Source organism: Gallus gallus, chromosome 2, assembly GCF_016699485.2.
Source record: "Gallus gallus isolate bGalGal1 chromosome 2, bGalGal1.mat.broiler.GRCg7b, whole genome shotgun sequence".
Classification (NCBI taxonomy): Eukaryota; Metazoa; Chordata; class Aves; order Galliformes; family Phasianidae; genus Gallus; species Gallus gallus.
Genome location: NC_052533.1, coordinates 53556519 through 53574257, shown reverse-complemented (window position 1 = coordinate 53574257; position 17739 = coordinate 53556519). Strand labels below are relative to the sequence as shown.

The window sequence follows — 17739 nt, the reverse complement described above, 5'->3', positions numbered from 1 at the left end:
GTCGAGAGGCTGAAGAGCATTACGGAGTGTGAGAGGGAGGTTGATTGGTGATACCAGTCCCTACTGGCCCTAAGATCTAGGCAGCCAGCTCAGGCTCCATGTGAAGCATGTCATCTCCTACCACCTTGCAAACAGGTAACAGGGGGGAACTGGCAGGTGGACAGTGTTCCTGCTACAGTGAACCCCCTGTTCTCTCCTCCTCCTTCTCCTAACAACAATGGTGAAGAACTGGGGGGCAAGGGGCAATGGCAAAACGTCCCTACTTGGTAATGCAGGTGCACCCACCCAGCGATTCCCCTACTTCCCCAGCTGCCCCTGCAGAACAGGTGCAGTGCTTTGCAAGGGCAACTGGACAGTGGTGGGGATGGTGATTCTTCTTGTCACCAAAGTCTAGCAGGATCACACTTAGCATTAAAACCTCCTCAGCAAACTAAAAATGATGGGTCACTATCACTGGTGACTCTCTGCTGAAGGGAGCAGAAGGACCAATGTGTAGACCAGACCTTCTACACAGGGAGATCTGCTTCCTTTTGGAAGCCTGCGTTAAAGATGTGAGGAAGAAACTTCCTTCCCTAGTACAGCCCTCAGATTACTATCCCCTACCGTTGTTTCAGGTAGGCAGTGATGATACAGGAAGAACTTCCTGAAGGACTATCAAAGAGGACTTCAGAGCCTTTGGGCTACAGGTCAAGGGTTTTGGAGCACAAGTTGTATTCTCCTCTATCCTTCCACTTATAGGGAATGAGGAGGGACTAAATGCAATGGGTCAGCAGATTAATACCCGGCTGCGAGCCTGATGTGCCTGGCAGGGTTTGGGGTTTTTTGACCTCTGCTCTATTTACATGAGACGAGGCCTGCTGGCAACCAATGGGAATAAGCTTATCCTACTGGTGGAAAAGGGGTCTTATGATGGGAACAGGGAAGGTTCATTGATAGAGCTTTAAACTAAGTATGAGGGGGGGTGGGGGTGTAACGGGGGTCACTGGAATGGAGCCTGTATGTAATGTGCCAGTCTTTGTGGGAGAGGTATGTGCTATTAAGGTCCCACAGTCTTGTGCCCTGGGACCTGAAGGAGGAGGAGGACTCACCCTTTTGTAGGAAGAACACAAGTGTTGGTGTGAGGTTGGTGGCTATGGAAACACCTGAGTATGGTCAAGAGGGTATTAGGGCTTCTGCCACTCAAAAGGTGGGCCAGCTCAGGTGCTTTTACACTAATGCCTACAGCATGGGTAACAAACAGGAGGAACTGGAGGCTATTGTGCGGTCAGAAAACTGTAATATAGTCACCAGCATGAAAACATGGTGGAATGACTCACACAGCTGGAGTGCTGTGATTGATAGCTACCAACTTTTCAAGTGAGATAGGCAAAGCAGGAAAGACAGTGGTGTAGCCCTCTGTGTTAAGAAAGAATGTGAATGTATGGAAATGAATGATGGTGCTGATGGGGATGAGACCTTATGGGTCAGAATAAAAGCGAGGGACAATAAGAAGGGCATTATTGTAGAAGTTTACTGCAGACCACCAAAGCAGGATGGTGGGTGGATAAGAGGTGGATAAGACACTTCATAGACTGTTGAGTGAGGTCTTGACATCTCTACCCCTTGTTCTTGTGGAGGACTTCAACTTCCCTGACATCTGATGGGTTTATAATATAGCAGATAGGGAACAGTCCTGGAGGTTCCTAGAGTGTGTGGAAGATAACTTCCTGACACAGCTGGTAAGGGAGCTGATGAGCGGAAGCAAAATCCTGAACCTGCTGTTTTTTAACAGAGAAGGTCTTGTGGGGGACGTAAAGGTTGGAGGCCACCTGGGGCAGAGTGATCATGAGATGCTAGATTTCGCAATCCTTGTTGAACCACGGAGGGGAGTCAGCAGAACTGCCACCTTGGACTTCCAGAGGGCAGACTTTAACCTCCTTAGGACCATGGTTGAGAGGTTCCCTTGGGAGGCAGTTCTGGAGGGCATGGGAGCCCAGGAAGACTGGGAATACTTTAAGGAAGTAATTTTAAAGGTTCAGGAGCTGGCCATCTCCAAGTCATGGAAGACAAGCCAATGGGCAAGGAAGCTGCACTGGCTGAATGGAGACCTTAGGCTGGAACTCAAGAACAAAAAGAAAGCTTATGGTCTCTGGAAGCGTGGACAAGCAACTTATAAAAATTAGAAGAATGTAGTGAAACTGTACAGAGAGAAAATTAGAGAACTCAAAGCCCAGCTAGAACTGAACTTGGCCACTAAGATAAAGGACAACAACAAATATTTCTATAAATACATCAACAGTAAGAGGAGAGCTAGGGAGAATCTCCATCCCTTGCTGGATGCTGAGGGCAACTTGGTTACCAAGGATCGGGATAAGGCTGAGGTACTTAATGCCTCCCTTGCCTCAGTCTTTAATGGTAAGACTTGTTACTCCCTGGGCACACAGCTCCTTACACTGGTAGATGGGGATGGGGAACAGAAGAGACCCTGCATGATCCATGATGAGATGATTTTGGACCTGCTCCAAAAGCTGGACACTCACAAGTCCACAGGGCCAGATGGATTGTACCTTAGACTGCTGAGGGAGTTGGCAGATGTGGTTGCCAAGCCACTCTCCATCATCCTTCAATAGTCTTGGCTAACGGAATGCACTGGTGGACTGGAGACTGGCAAATGTAAGGTGCATCTTCAAAAAGGACTGGAAAGATGAGCCTGGTTGCTACAGATCTATCAGTCCTACCTTGGTGCCAAGGCAAACTATATGAGTTTCAATAGGGCCAAGTATCAGGTCCTGCATTTTCATCACACAACCTCAGGCAACCCTACAGGCTTGGGGATGGCTAGAAAGCTGCTTGATGAAAAGAGACCTTGGTGTACTGATGGACAGTCAGCTGAATATGAGCCAGCAGTGTGCCCAGGTGGCCAAGAAGGCCAATGGCATCCTGGCTTGTATCAGAAACTGTGAGATGAACAGAACTAGGGAAGTAATCCTGCCCCTGTACTCAGCACTGGTGAGGCACCACCTTGAGTACTTTGTTCAGTTTTGGGCACCTCAATACAGAAAGGACACTGAGGTGCTGGAGCAGGTCCAAAGAAGAGCAACAAGGCATGTGAAGGACTTGGAGAATATGCCCTATGAGGAGAGACTGAAGGAACTGGGGCTGTTTAGTCTGGGGAAAAGGAGGCTGAGGGGAGATCTTATTGCTTTCTTCCAGTGCCTGAAAGGTGCCTACAGCAAGGGCGGGGCTGGTCTCTTCTCACTGATGACAGGTGACAGGATGAGGATAAATGGCCTCAAGTTGTGCCAGGGATAGTTTAGGTTGGATATCAGGAAAAACTTCTTTACGGAAAGTGTTCTTAAGCACTGGAATAGTCTCCCCAGGGAGGTGGTTGAGTCACCATCCCTGGATGTGTTTAAAAACCATTTGGATATGGTGCCAGGGACATGATCTAGCAGAAGGTTGTTAGGTTATGTTGCGGTTGGACTTGATGATATTTGAGGTCTTTTCCAACCTGATCAATTCTCTTATTCTAGAATTCTACATGAGAAACATTAGGAAAATGAAATGGTTACTTTTAATTTCTTATTTGTTTCTATTTTCTTTTTCCCCTCGGTTTTGTAGAAGCTATTTGAACATTCTACTGTGTGCTTATATTTAAAATATATGAGCAGCAATGCAGTACTGGATATGTACACTTTTTTTCTATGCCTGATGCCACTACCACAGTGTATTTTTACTTTAAAAAATTACCCTTGAAGAGTACTCAAAAACCACAGCTAGTGCTGAACACAGAAGTTATTTTGCATAGTAGAAATCACTGTAATATATCAGCAATTCTTGGTGTTGTTCCTTTCAGTGCCTGCCTAATTAGTTACCAATACAGTTCAAAGTGCTAGTTATGATTTTAAAAGCCCTAAATGGGTCAGGATCTACTTATCTGAAAGACTGCCTTTATACCTCTGTCTCAGTACAAATTGTCTGACCTATCTCTCCAGACACAAAACAATTTATGGCAGTCTTAGAGCTTAGATCAGATTCTTTTCTTACATACACGTTTACTATTCAAACATATGAATTAATGGTAATATGAAACAATGATAATATCAGGTTCTCCAACAGGCACTTGTGGACTCTGTTGTATGTGCCTTGCATCCTTCTTCAAGTGTCTCCCCCTGCCGGTGAAATTCAGTCTCCCTCCCCTGGTCAAACTGGACTAATGATAAAACACCCACAAGCCCAAATTGATACAGGTTTCTGAAAAGAGATACAGATGAGATTCAGGGACTGTGACCTCTAGAAAGACAAAGTTACTGTTTCAACCTGTAATAGCGCCTACATATTCAAGCTGCCAACGTTGAAGTCCGAAGACTCACAGGTATGACAGATTTCCAATGCAAATAGATTAAAATTCAAGCCTATTGTGCTGACATATGGGGAAAGTCAGGGGACACATCTGTTTTATCAGCAGCCCCAAATTTGAAATCAGTAAAATTGCTGAGATGATTGTCATGTATTAACAGAACAAATAAATAATATACTCCTGGAGAAAAAAATTACCCCATTTTCATTTTTCATTACCGCAACTTTCTGCCTCAGCATGTCAACACAGATGACTGAGACAGGGTATCTCAAATGAGAATGCCCAAACGAGAAATTATCCACACAAAACCAGTATTAAAAACAGGAAAAACAAAAACAAAACAAAACAAAAAACAGAAAAAAAGCCAACAACCAAACCAAACATACACCAAACCAACAAAAATAATCAAAACCAAAATGAATAGACAAACAAAATGAAATCCAAGACCCACACAACAAAACCAAAACTTAAATGTTTTGATGAAGTTTTATACTACAGTCTCAGAAACTACGCAAGATAAATCATTCTAACACAAGTTAAATGCATGAAAAAGAGACAAATAAGAAAACTCATGTTTTGTTTCTCCTGTACGTGTTGGAAAGTTACTAATACCTGGACAGAAATAAGTAATCTGACATTTTGAAGAAGTTGCCTTTGGCATGCATGAACCACAGACATTACTGAACTAGTTTTCAACAAACATAGCATCATGGGATCATAGAATCATATAATATACCAAGCTGGAAGAGATCTACAAGGATTATAGAGTCCAAATCCTTGCTCCACACGGGACCACACAAGATAAAACTCTGTGTCTCATAGCATTATCCAAATGCTTCTTGAACTCCAGCAATTTTGATTTAATGATTGCTGTCCCAGGCAGCCTGTTCTAGTGCTGGACCATACTCCTGGTGGAGAACCTTTTCCAAACACCCAGTCTGACCCTCCCTTGATGCAGACTTGTGGGGGTCAACAGTTCCTCTCAATTCAATGTAATCCATAAACTTATTAAGTATACCTTCAAGTCCTATATCAAGTAATTACAGAAAACATTAAAGAGGCTGGTCCTAAAATGAAGCCCTGTGGAAACCCACTAATGACTGGCCACCGTCCTGGTGGGACTCCATTAACTGTACAACCTTTATAGCCTGACCTGTCAGCCAATAGTTCATCCATCATATTATGTATTTATCTAGCTGTATGCTGGACATTTTTATCCAGAAGGGTACTGCAAGAGACAGTATCAAAACCTTTGCTAAAATAAAATTACAAAAAAATACAGTTTACAAAAACATAGTAGTATTGGTAAATGGTTACATATGTCTATACATATTTTATATAATGCAGCACTGAAGATACAATGGCCTATTAAAATTAATAGGTTTGATTCAAAAAACTTAGGAAATTAGGACGTCACTGTCTTCATCATACTATAATGCACAGTGGCTAAATTTTGATGACCCTAACTTCCCTCACAAAAATTTCTTTTATATACATATATAAATATTATAATATTAATTAAATATAAATATATTTATATATATATATAAAGATTAACAAATACAGCACAGTTACCTGTCATGTTGCAGTAAACTTTCAAAGGTCCCAGTCCTCCACTGCCATCTGGATCTATCCAGTAGTAATTTGAAGTTTTGCCCAAGTGTTTGTATGCTTCACAAGAGAGCTCATAAATAGCTGGAATAAAATAAAATACAGCAGTAAGGATCTTGATATTCTAGAGAAAAAAAAAAATCTGCAAAAGCAATAAATTGACTTTATTTATATGTCAAGAAACATTCCTTTGGTGTTAAAATATTGACTTTCACAGAAAACAAGGTATCTTTCTGAAAAATACAGAAGTGGTTAAACTCTTGATGCATACAATTTTATTATTTTATTTTATTTTATTTATTTATTTATTTATTTATTTCACATGAGAAAAAGACAGAATGGGAAGAGAATGCCAATAATTTAGGGAAAAGGGAAAACCAAGCATTTTCAAAAGTAACTTTTCCATTTAGTTTTGTTTCTAGAGATATATGAATTTTGTTTTAATTTTTCTTGAATTGAATTTTAGATTTTTTTCATGTCTGATTACAATTCAGAATAAATTCAAGACCTGAAATTGTGAACTTTGTCAATACAAGTAATACCTGGCCCTATATAGTTCTGCAATTATGTTAGTATATATCTACATATGTATACTCTGTTCCAGGAATGTCTAAAATGTCTAAATATTTACTGAAGAAGTTTAACTGACATAGCAGGTTTCTTTTGTTCTTATTTCACCTTGAACTCTGTATGCTGCTTTTTATTTCAAATCATAAATTTGCTTGTCAGATTCAGCTATATGAATAGCTCAGACAAATATTATAATTATTGCTGTTGATAGACTTTTATAATAATGCCCATATTTTCTTTGGAATGTAGGATTATTTTGATATGAATTATAAATGAACACAAGTCATTTTATGCACAGAAGAAGTTATATATATTATGTTACATAATTCTTTTTTATGCAACACTATTTTTCACTTGTTTGTTTGTTTATTTATTTATTTCCAACTCTTCTATCATGTCTAAGGGCTAGGTTGGACAACTTCTTTGGTTTTTTTGATTGTTTTTATTTGAAATCAACCAATCAGATCTTAAAATAAAGGAAATATTTGCTTAACCTGATTTCATATTCACTCTAAAATTTAATGTGATTTTTTAGCAATTCTTACAACTGATCTGCTACTAAGACTGACTTTATTTCAGATGTTCATAAGGATGAGATGTTTTGTTCATCTGAGATGCAGGAAGGAAAGCAGAGCTGAAAAAAAACCCCTCAAATTTTAATGTGACTTGAATACAAAGGATTGATATGTATGAATGAAGAAAATCTCTGTTAATGCTACCAAAAAAAAAAAAAAAAAAAAATCTGTAAGATGTTACTTGTTCATTACAGGGTCTAAAGTGAATTTAGTGCAAGAAGTAGACACACAGTAAATTATGAACAATTCCAAATCATTTCCCCTCCTTGCTTCCCACACTAAGGTTAATTACTCCATTATCAAGGAGATTCTCTGCCTCTTTTCAGACATGTCATGCAGATTTTCACTTGCAAGGTACTGTTAGGGAATATATAACTTTTTTTTTTTTTTTTTTTTTCCCCCCAACAGAAATATATCTCTAGTTCTCTAGATATTACGTAACTGTAACCATAAAATAGCAACAATTTTAACAGATGGTTAATGGAGACACTTGATCAAAGAAAGAGACCTTTATGTTGAATTCAGATGACTAATTGTAGCCAGTTATGTAACAGCAGGATTGGAAAGCTCAGGTAGACTAGGCAGCTTTGTATGGGAATGGAGTAACACATGATAACAAGATGTCAAAAAGGAGATGATGATGCAGAAGGAAAGATGCCACAGGAATACATTGTGATTAGATGTTTCCTTCAAATGAGCTTTTGAAATGCTGGGGGAAAAAAAAAATCAATGAAATATGTAACAGGTAAAAAAAGATCTATGAAACCAAAGAATACCTATAGTAGTTGAAAAGATAAATATTTGACAAGTCATAGGTTTAGAAGTCATTCAAGTTCATTAAGCCCCATAAGAAAATGAAAGTAGAATATAGTAAGGAAAAGACCTTGACAGAATCAAAACAAAAACCTTAAATCAGAAAATTGGTGAAGGTTACTATGAAGAAGCAAAACAATCAATAGATCTAGTAAAGGACAAGTCAGCAAAATGCAAGACATCAACGAGGAGAGACCTTATCGCTCTCTTCAAATATCTGAAAGGTGACCGCAGAAAGAGCAGGGATGATCTCACTGGTGACAGGTGACAGGATGAGGGGAAATGGCCTCAAGTTTCACCAGGGGAGGTTTAGGTTGGATATCAGGAAACACTTCTTTACAGAAAGGGTTGTTAAGCACTGGAATAGGCTTGCCAAGGAGGTGGTTGATTCACCATCCCTGGATGTGTTTAATAATCGTTCAGATGTGGTGCTTAGGGACATAAGTTAGCAATGGATTGTTAGGGTAGTATGGTTAGGTTGCAGTTGAACTTGATGATCTTGAAGCTCTTTTCCAACCTGAGCAATTCTATGATTTGGTAGAGTACATGGGTAAATGAGGAAAAATGGTTAGAGAGATAAGAACAAGGAGAGGGACAGGTCTTACACTGATGATTTGTTCTGAAAGACAGGTAAAAAAAGAACCAAAAAAAACCTAACACACACTGGGGGCAATAGATTTCTGTTCCTCAAGCCAGTAAAATTAACATGCAGAAAACAGTGCATTTGCTTTCTTAATAGTTGGTCAAAAACCACAGTATACTTTTAAGGAAATTCGGGATACATCAAAACATCAAAATATTTCTAGCTAAAGGTAAAACTCACTACAGCTGCCCTGATGGCCAGATGTGCAATTTTCTAGCACAATGCATTCAAGTATTAAAAGAAAAAATCAGTTACATTCTTTCTGGAAAGAATGGAAGGAGAAAACCTCAACAAATGACTTTCTCACTCATCTTGACATTCTCTCACATCTTATCAAAAACTGTCTTTAAGCAATAAGAGATGAAAAACTTTCAGAACAGAACAGTGATCTGAGCTTTAAGGATCATGGGAAAAGTACAGAAGAATGAAAAAAAAAAACAACCAACCAACCAAAAAAGCAAACAAACAAACAACAACAACAACAAAAAAAAACACCTAGAAGAAAGATGGTATAGTCTTTTAAAAGTTTAATCACCTGAATAATACAGGTCAAACTGAGATGACCAAATCCACATCATGCTAAAATTTGAAAGGTGCTACCAGAATTCTAAAACAAAGTATAAAGAAGTACCAAAGGAAGAAAAAAGAAAAGTGTAATCTAAAGTTTTAGTATGAAATACCAAGCTTCTTTGACAGTAGTAGCATTGGCAGAAAATCTAGTAATCTAATCATCTGACCAAAATAACTACTAATGTATTTTGAAGTTTACCATTTGCTATTTCACCACAATGGGCTTGAGCATGACCTGATGGGAGAAGTCTCTCTTCTTACAAAAATTAGGTGAGGGAAGCAGAGTAAGGGAGAACATGTTAGTAGTAATACAAAAGTTAACAAAAACACTTTCCAACCATGTAGAATTCTACAGCATTTTTATTGATGAATTTCCTCATGAGTCCTATTCCACTTTAGAAAAACTGCTTACCTGAACAGTTAAGGGGAGGTATTTCTTTCCTAGTTTTAGAACTTTAACAGCTGTAGAAAAGTAAATGGTTCAGAAACCCAGTTTACAGAATATTTTTTCTAGCTCCAGATTGTTAGCCATAAGATGGAAAAAGACAACTTCTCTTAGGTTGCTTTTTTCCTCATGGAGGTAAACAGATGTTTTTAACCCAGTTCTACTTTTTGACTGATACAAAGATCAAGTTATCCCAGAAAGTTTTCAGCGCTGCTAGTGCTGCTGTTGGCTATCTCAAGAAAGCAGAGTAACTGAAAGATAAAAAGGACTTAGCAACTCTAGGTTGCTGTAACTCTAGGTACATGCTTTTACCATAGAGTTCCATTAGCATTTCAGTGAAATAAAGTTTCTTCATCACTGTAAAAAGGCAATTTTTCTTTTACAGCTATGAAATAGCCTGCTTTTATATGTAAAAAACTAATTAAAAATGTGAGAACTATCTTGACAGTTTGGCAAAATGAACATGTTACTATATGTTTTTTGTTGTTGTTTTGTTTTTTCTTCAGTGAATATGGTTGCTGCAGGGGATAAACTCCTCTAAGTTGTTGCTAATGAAGGAAGGTATCTCTTCAGCCTTACGGGAGCACAAGATAGACGTAGGTTCATCAGAATCAATAGAATTAAAAGATCATAAAAGTGGCAAAAGTAGAAGTGCAACAGATCCATGAAGCCCAGCTATACCTCTCAATCACTTCCAACTTCCCAGGAAAATACTGAAAACTAAGCGGTGGTGGAGGTGCTGGAGTTTATATCACTCAAGTGGGTTTCAGCTCTCAAACCCCTTAAAAGGGGCTAAAAGCATAACAGAAAGATGAGAAAGAGGGACAAAACAAATTTACTTCATAAACACAAGGGTTGCTCCAAACATATCTGCTGGAATACCAACACAGAAGCATATGAGCTATCTAGGAGATCAATGGAACGCACTGATGATAACTTTCTTCTTCAAGTAACAGAGAAGCCAGCAAGAGAGGTTCTGTGCTACGCTTCATTCTCACCTATAGAGTCTTGTCTGCTGTTATCATGAAACAGTGGAATTCAAGACCTTTAGGGCTATGAGGAGAGTGCTCGGCAAGCTTACTACCCTGGACTTCAGGAGAGCACTTTGGCCTCATAAGTGGTCTGCTTCATACAGTACAATGGGATAGAGCCCTGGGGGGAAGAAGAGTTCAAGGAAGTTGGTTAGGATTCAAGGATTACCTCCTCTAATCTCAGGAGCAATGAATCCCAACCAACAGGATGTCAGGTAAAAACACCAGGAGGCCTTTAAGGATGAACAAAAAGCTCCTCGACAGATCCAAACACAAAAAGAAGGTGTACTGAAGGTGGAAGCAAGGACATAAAGGATGGGAGGAATACACAGAAACTGTCCAAGAAGCCAGGGACCAAGTTAGGAAAACAAAAGCCCAGATAGAACTGAATCTGTCCATGGACATTGAAGGAAACATGAAGATCTTCCACAGGTATCTCAGTGACAAAAAGAAAGACTAGGAAAAATGTGGTCCCTCTCCTGAAGGAAATGGGAGACTTAGTTTCCTGAGACAGTGAAAATGCTGAGGAACTGAATGCCTTCTGTGTTTTAGTCTTCACTTCCAAAGTGGATCTTCAGGAATTCCAGGTCCTAGACTGAATGGCTGGAGAAAGGCTGATGTATCTTTGATGGAAAAGGATCAGACAGGAACTACTTGAGCAAACTGAACATTCATAACTCCATGGACCCTGATGGAATACAACCATAAGTGCTCAGGGATGTGGCAGATGTGATTGTAAGGCTACTCTATACAATCTTTACAAAATTGTGGCAAGTGGGAGAAGTGTCCAAAGACTGGGGAAAAGCAAACATCACTCTCATCTTCAAGAAGGTTAAGAAGGAGGAACCAAAGAACTATAAACGGGACAGTCTCAACTTGATCCTTGAGAATGTGATGTAGCAGCTAATTCTGGAAAAAAAATAAAATAAAAAAAATAAAAATCCTGGTACATGAAGTAGAAGAAAATAATTAGTAGTATTTAGTGTGGATTCACAAAGAAGTAATGCCTGAATAACCTGACAAACTTCTACAGTCAAATTACTGTCCTGATGGATGGGGAGCAGTGCATATTGTCTTCCTGAACCCTTTGACACTGTCACCCATAATATCCTCATAGAGAAGCCATTGATGAAGTGGATCAAAAATTAGCTAAATAGCCAGACCCACAGAACAGTGGTCAGTGGTGCAAAGTCTAGTTGGAGGCTGTGTCATGGTTTTATGATTTTTGGTTATCAGTATTCCACATCACAACATCATGCAGTGTACTGGGAGTTAAAGAGCAAATGCTTTAGTTCCGGGTACCTGTCTGGAAGAGAAGAAGAACTACATCCCCCAAGAGCCTTTTCGAGTACTGTTATCATTCCTGCTCAAGGGAACAGATATAAGGGCGCAGGTCATCTGACTTGTCTCTCTTCTCATCTCGCCGTGTTCCCTGTCGGATCGGCTCGCTACTGCTGCACCCAACTGCATGCAAGGCTTCAGTATTAGCGTAAGGCCTTTGGCTCTCGGACAATCTTTCTCTCAATTGTTGTTGATTTATATTGTATTATAGTGTGTTATCTTACATTCCGATACTATATTTAGTAAATTAGTTTGTTTCTCCTCAGATTGTTGCCGCTGTTTTTAATTATTTTGGGGTCCCCTGTTTCCCTTCCTGGAGGCGCGGATTTTGCGAAATCCCTCCGCCCCACTAGTTGCGGAACTGGGCCGGACCAGCCCTTAAACCATTGACAGGCTGATAACTTGTGGAGTATCTCAGGGTCAAAAATGAGCCTAGCCCTGTTCAACATCTAATTAATGATCTGGATGATGGGATAGAGTGCACTCTCAATAAATTCACAGATGATGTTAAAACAGGGGAGTGGCTTACTCACCAGGGCTTTGGGCTGTCATCCAAAGGGACCTACATAACCTGGAGAGGTGGGCTGATAAAAATTTTATCAAGTTCCACAACAGGAAATGCAGAGTCCTGTATCCTTCTCCTAGGGAGGAAAAACCTCTGGCATCAGAACATGCTGGGGACCACCCAGCTGGAAAGAAGCTCTGTATGAAAGGATACAGGGTCTCAGTAGATAGCAAGTTAAGCATGAATCAACAGTGTATTCTTGGTGTTAAGAAGGCTAACAGTATTCTTAGCTGTGTTAGGCAAAGTATTGCCAGCAGAGGTGATCCATCCTACTCAGCATTGGTGAGGTTGCACCTCGAGTGTCATGTCCAGTTCTAAGCTACCCATAACAGAGGAGACATACTGGAAAAAGTCCAATGGAATACCACCGGAATGATTAAGGACCTGAAGAGTCTCTCCCATGAGGAGAGTCTGAATGAGGTAGGATTCAGCCTACATGACAAAGTTTAGAGGAATTTCATCAATGTTCTTAAACCTCTGAAGGGAAAGAGCAATGAAGATGGAGCCAAGACTCTTTTCAGTGATGCCCTGTGACAGGACAAGAGACAATGGGCACAAACTGGAGCAAAAAGGTTCCCTCTGAACACCAGGGAGCACTTACGAGTTGTGAGTGAGAGAGCACAGGCACAGGTTGCCCAGAGATATTGTGGAGTCTCATCTGTGGAGACCTTGAAAAGCTTCTTGGGTGTGGGCATGGGTATCCTGCTCTGTGAGGAGGGATTGGACCAGATGACCTCTAGATTTCCAGCCAGCCTTAACATTCTCTGATTCTGTGATTACATGAAGCATGGATTTTATGAAAGACAGATGCCACCTGAATAACCTGTTCTTTTTCTATGGCAAGAATAAATGCTTAGTGGATTAAAGAAAGGCTCTGGATGTCATCTACCTGGATTTTAGTGCACAGTATCCTCCTGGAGAATGTGGCTGCTCATGAAATGGACAGTTGTACAGATCAGTGGGTGGATAACTGTCCAGGTGGTCGGGACACAGTGTCACAGTGAATGGAGTTCAATCCAGTCGATGGCTGATCATCACAGGCATTCCCCAAAGCTCATTACTGGGACCAGCTTTGTTTAAAATTTTTGTCAGTGATCTAGGTGAGAGGATTGAATGCATCCTCACTAGGTTCACAGATAATACCAAAGATGATCTATTTAAGAGTAGAAAGGCTCTGCAGAAGAATCTTTGTAGGGGAACTGATGGGCTAAATTCAATCATATGATATTCAACAAGGCTAAGGGTCAAATGCTGTACAACCCCATGAAGCAACACAAATCTGGGGAAGAGTGATTTTAAAGCTGTCCAGCAGAAAAGATCCTGGAGGTGCTGGTTAATCACTGCCTGAGCATGAGGCAGCAGTGTGCTCAGATGGCAGCCTGGCCTGCATCAGAAATAGTGTGGCCAACAAAGCCACCAAATGTGGTTTGCCTTCTTGTTTGCTAGGGCACACTGCTGGCTCATGATGAGCCTGTTGTCACCAGCACACCACCCACACTGCTGAGCCACTCACCAGCCACTTGTTTCCCAGCCTGTGCCTGTGTTCAGCATTACTCTCTCCCAGGTGCAGCACTCACAATTTCCTTTTGTTGAACTTCATGTCATTCCTGTTCACCCATTGCTCAAATATATCTACATCCAAATATATCTACATCCCTCTGCAAGGCCTCTCATCCTTCCAAGAAGTCAACACCACCTCCCAGTTTAGTATTGTCAACAAATAAAAAAAAAATCTAATGCAGGAGAGCTCAGGGCAGACTGGTGGGTCCCAGCACCAGCCACAGTTTGACTACCCAGGCCCATGGGAAGATGGGGTAAGAAGTGGACTCAGCAAGGATATCAGGCAACTGGGATGTATTAGCACTTTCAGGATACATGGCTTCCTCTGTACATAACTACTTCTTTAAATCCCAGACATCAAAGCAGATGTTTACCAGAGAATCACTCATAGGCTTATTAAAAATCCAGACTGAAAGTGGTATTTTTTTGTTACCACTGCATTTGGGGGAAAAAAAATAAAATAGAAACTGTGCTTGATTCCTTAATCTCACAGGAAAAGACTAAATGAAAGTTCTAGTAAAGAAGACATGCATGATAATACATAACCAAAGTTTAGTATGTTACTTGCGAGCAAAAGATGTGAAAGAAAATTAATCAGTGGAGGACTGTTTGAGAGACTGAATAAAAACAAACATGAGGAAAGTAACATAGGCATTAACTCCTTTTTTTTTTTTCAGTCACTCCCTCTTCAACAAGCTAGCAAAGAGCGTCAGAATGTCTTGGATGTAAATAGATAATACAACTTTCTGTTTCCAGTTTGTCAGAATGTCCCTAATGACTTTTCTGAGAAACTTCAACTATTTTTGATGTACTGTTCAATCTTCAGTATCTTTTTCAGTTAAACAAACAAACAAACAAAAAGACTTATTTTTCCAGTTGTTAGGGGAGTTTTTAAGGATCAGGATAGGAACATCATTTTAATCTACTAGGCCCATGAAAAATAGATAATTTCAGTTTTAAAAATTATCTATGGCTAATTGGATATGTTTTTGCCTGATTCTTCTTTCTTAAGGGAGAGCTCTATGATCATACGTTTGGATTTCACAATACAGGCCCTGGATACAATTCTGATTTTAATGCTGAAGGCTGCATATCCTTAAAATAAATAACTGGTTTCTACTAACATCAAATCCTTATTGACATCAAACCAAAGTCTCTTTCTTAGCACAGATAAGAAAGTTCTAGTATACAGCTGATAGATGGCATTGACTATCAAATTATGATGCAACATTCAGATGACAGTTAAATATTAAGAAGTGTAATAAACTGAGGAAAATACTTCAGTGTCTTTAGGTTTTCTTAAATAGAGGTTCTGCTAGTCAATTCCTACATATTAGACATTTTTGGAAACTTACCAGGGAAAAACGAAAACCACTTTCATCTTGGAAGGTATTAGCAGCTTTAGACTTTCTCTTAGTTTTGTCAAAAATGATAGCTAACATTTGGATTAGTGGGTTATTCTACTGCTTCCTGGAGGCACTCTAGTTGCCTGTACATTCTCTTATGATAATTAGAGCACCTATGTGCTCATGATTATACAACCTGACACATGAGAACCTAAGTAACATTACTATTAGTGGATGATCTGGTCTATTTCAGTCAGATAAGGGTAAACAAGTAAAATAGTCTGCAGTATTATTATTATTTGCAGCAGTTGCATTTTTGAAAGTTTGTTTGCTACTGTTTCTTCAGATTCTCCCCTTCTTTCTATTAAACTGTAAGATAAAAAGTTTCCACAGTCAGTGAATTATTAAGACCTATATTGATCTCATAATGCATTAATACATTTGTTAATCTGTAATCCTTTTCTAGATTTTTTTAATAAATCTGTTTGAGTTACAAAATAAAAAAGTAACTATGTTGTTCTCAGAACTCCCCCAGTCTTCAGTGAAGTGGAAAGCCATACATTACTTCTTTCTTATGACCACATATTTGTAAATTTGTAAGATTTTTAAATAAAGTTCAAAGCATATTTTGATAAATCATGTTATTATTCTATTGCTTTGAAACTACAGTGTTGACAAGACAAATATTATAACACTATCTTTTCTCATCTAGACTTTGAGTGTAGAAAATCAAATGTTTCAGATGTTCAGCTGTATATTCTGATGCAATTTCTAAATGTGTCTTCTGCAGAAAAGACTATATAAGTATCTAAGGCTCTGGATGTAGTCTGGGATGGCTGGGCCCAGAGAGAAGTGACGAATAGAGTTAAATACAGCTGGCGACCAGTCGCTAGTGGTATTCCCCAGGGATCAGTACTGAGGCCAGCCCTACTTAAGATCTTTATTGATGATCTGGATGAAGAGATTGAGTGAACACTCAGTAAGCTGGAAGGACACCATACTGGGAGGAAATGTTGATCTGGCTGAGGGTAGGAGGGCCCTACAGAGGGATCAGGATAGGCTGAATTTCTGGGCTTAGCTCAATTGTATGTGCTTTAACAAGAACAAGTGCTGGGTCCTGAACTTTGGTCATAACAACCTCATGCATTGCTACTTGGGGCAGAGTAACTGTAAGACTGTAGAGGAAAAAGACCTGGCAGTGTTAATTGACCGCCGGCTGAACATGAGCCAGAAGGGTGCTCAGGTGGCCAAGAAGGCCAATGGCATCTGACTTGTATCAGAAATAGTGTAATCAGCAAGACTAGGGGGGGTGACTGTCCCTCTGTACTCAGGCCACGTGAGACCACACCTTGAGTACTGTGTTTACTTTTGGGCTCCTTACTACAGGAAAGGTACTGAGGGCCTGGAGTATGTCCAAAGAAGAACAACAAATCTAGTGAAGTATCTGGAAGAGATCTCATGAAGAGCAGCTAAGGGAACTGGGATTGTTTATTTTGGAGAAGAGTAGGCTCAGGAGTGATCTTATCACTCTACAAATACCTGAAAGGAGATTGTAGTGAGGTAGGGGCCAGCCTCTTTCCCAAGATAACTAGCAATAGGACAAGAGGGAATGGCCTCAAGTAGTGCTAGAGGAGATTCAAGTTGGATATTAGGAATTTTTTTTTCTCTGAGAGAGTGGTGAGTTATTGGAAATGGCTGCCCGAGGAGGTGATGGAGCACTGTCTCTGGTGGTTTTCAGAAGGGTAAATGTGGACTGAGAAACAAGGTTTGGTGGGTAAAGTGGTGATAGATTGACAGTTGGACTAGTGGTCCTTTCCAACCTTAATTATTCCACGATTCTAAATTTGTATTTCTCCTGTTGCTTTTATAGAGCTAACAAATAACTGAATGTAAGATGGATTTTATTCCCTCCTGTTGAATAACTGAAGATTTATAAGCAAACCATTTCCTTTCCAATATTCTTGGAGGAAAGGAGGTAGTACACTGGTAAAAATAAGGACAATGTTTTTGAAGGTGTCTGAACCCTTCTTTGTTTTTGGCTGAAAGCTTGCTTTCTGGGGCAGTTCTTGTGATAAGACTGACTTATCTTGGAGGTGAGAGGTGGGTGTTGCTGTGTGGCAGTCAGCATCACCATGTGGACAATTTTACATTTGTAAGCATTTTTCTTTGGAGCTGTTTGCCTCCGGTTGAGAGTGCTCAGGAGTGTTCACTGGTGGAAGATCTGGCCTGTGACCAAATAACTCCAGCTTTGTATTGGAAAACTGGGGAATGATACCATTGTGTCCTGTGAAAAACAGGATGCAGGTTGGCACCACCCTGCTCCCCCTTAA

General features: G+C 39.9%; 1 protein-coding gene across 4 annotated transcripts in view; it reads right to left on the bottom strand.

Annotated features, from left to right (window-relative positions):
- CNTNAP2 (contactin associated protein 2) overlaps window positions 1-17739 on the bottom strand; it is a 909905-nt gene that overhangs the window by 288875 nt on the left and 603291 nt on the right. For all 4 annotated transcript variants that reach the window (XM_025147595.3, XM_025147597.3, XM_025147596.3 and 1 more), the window contains one exon: window positions 5915-6034. In XM_025147595.3, the coding sequence (XP_025003363.2) occupies window positions 5915-6034 (120 nt within the window). The remainder of the gene's footprint in view (window positions 1-5914; window positions 6035-17739) is intronic.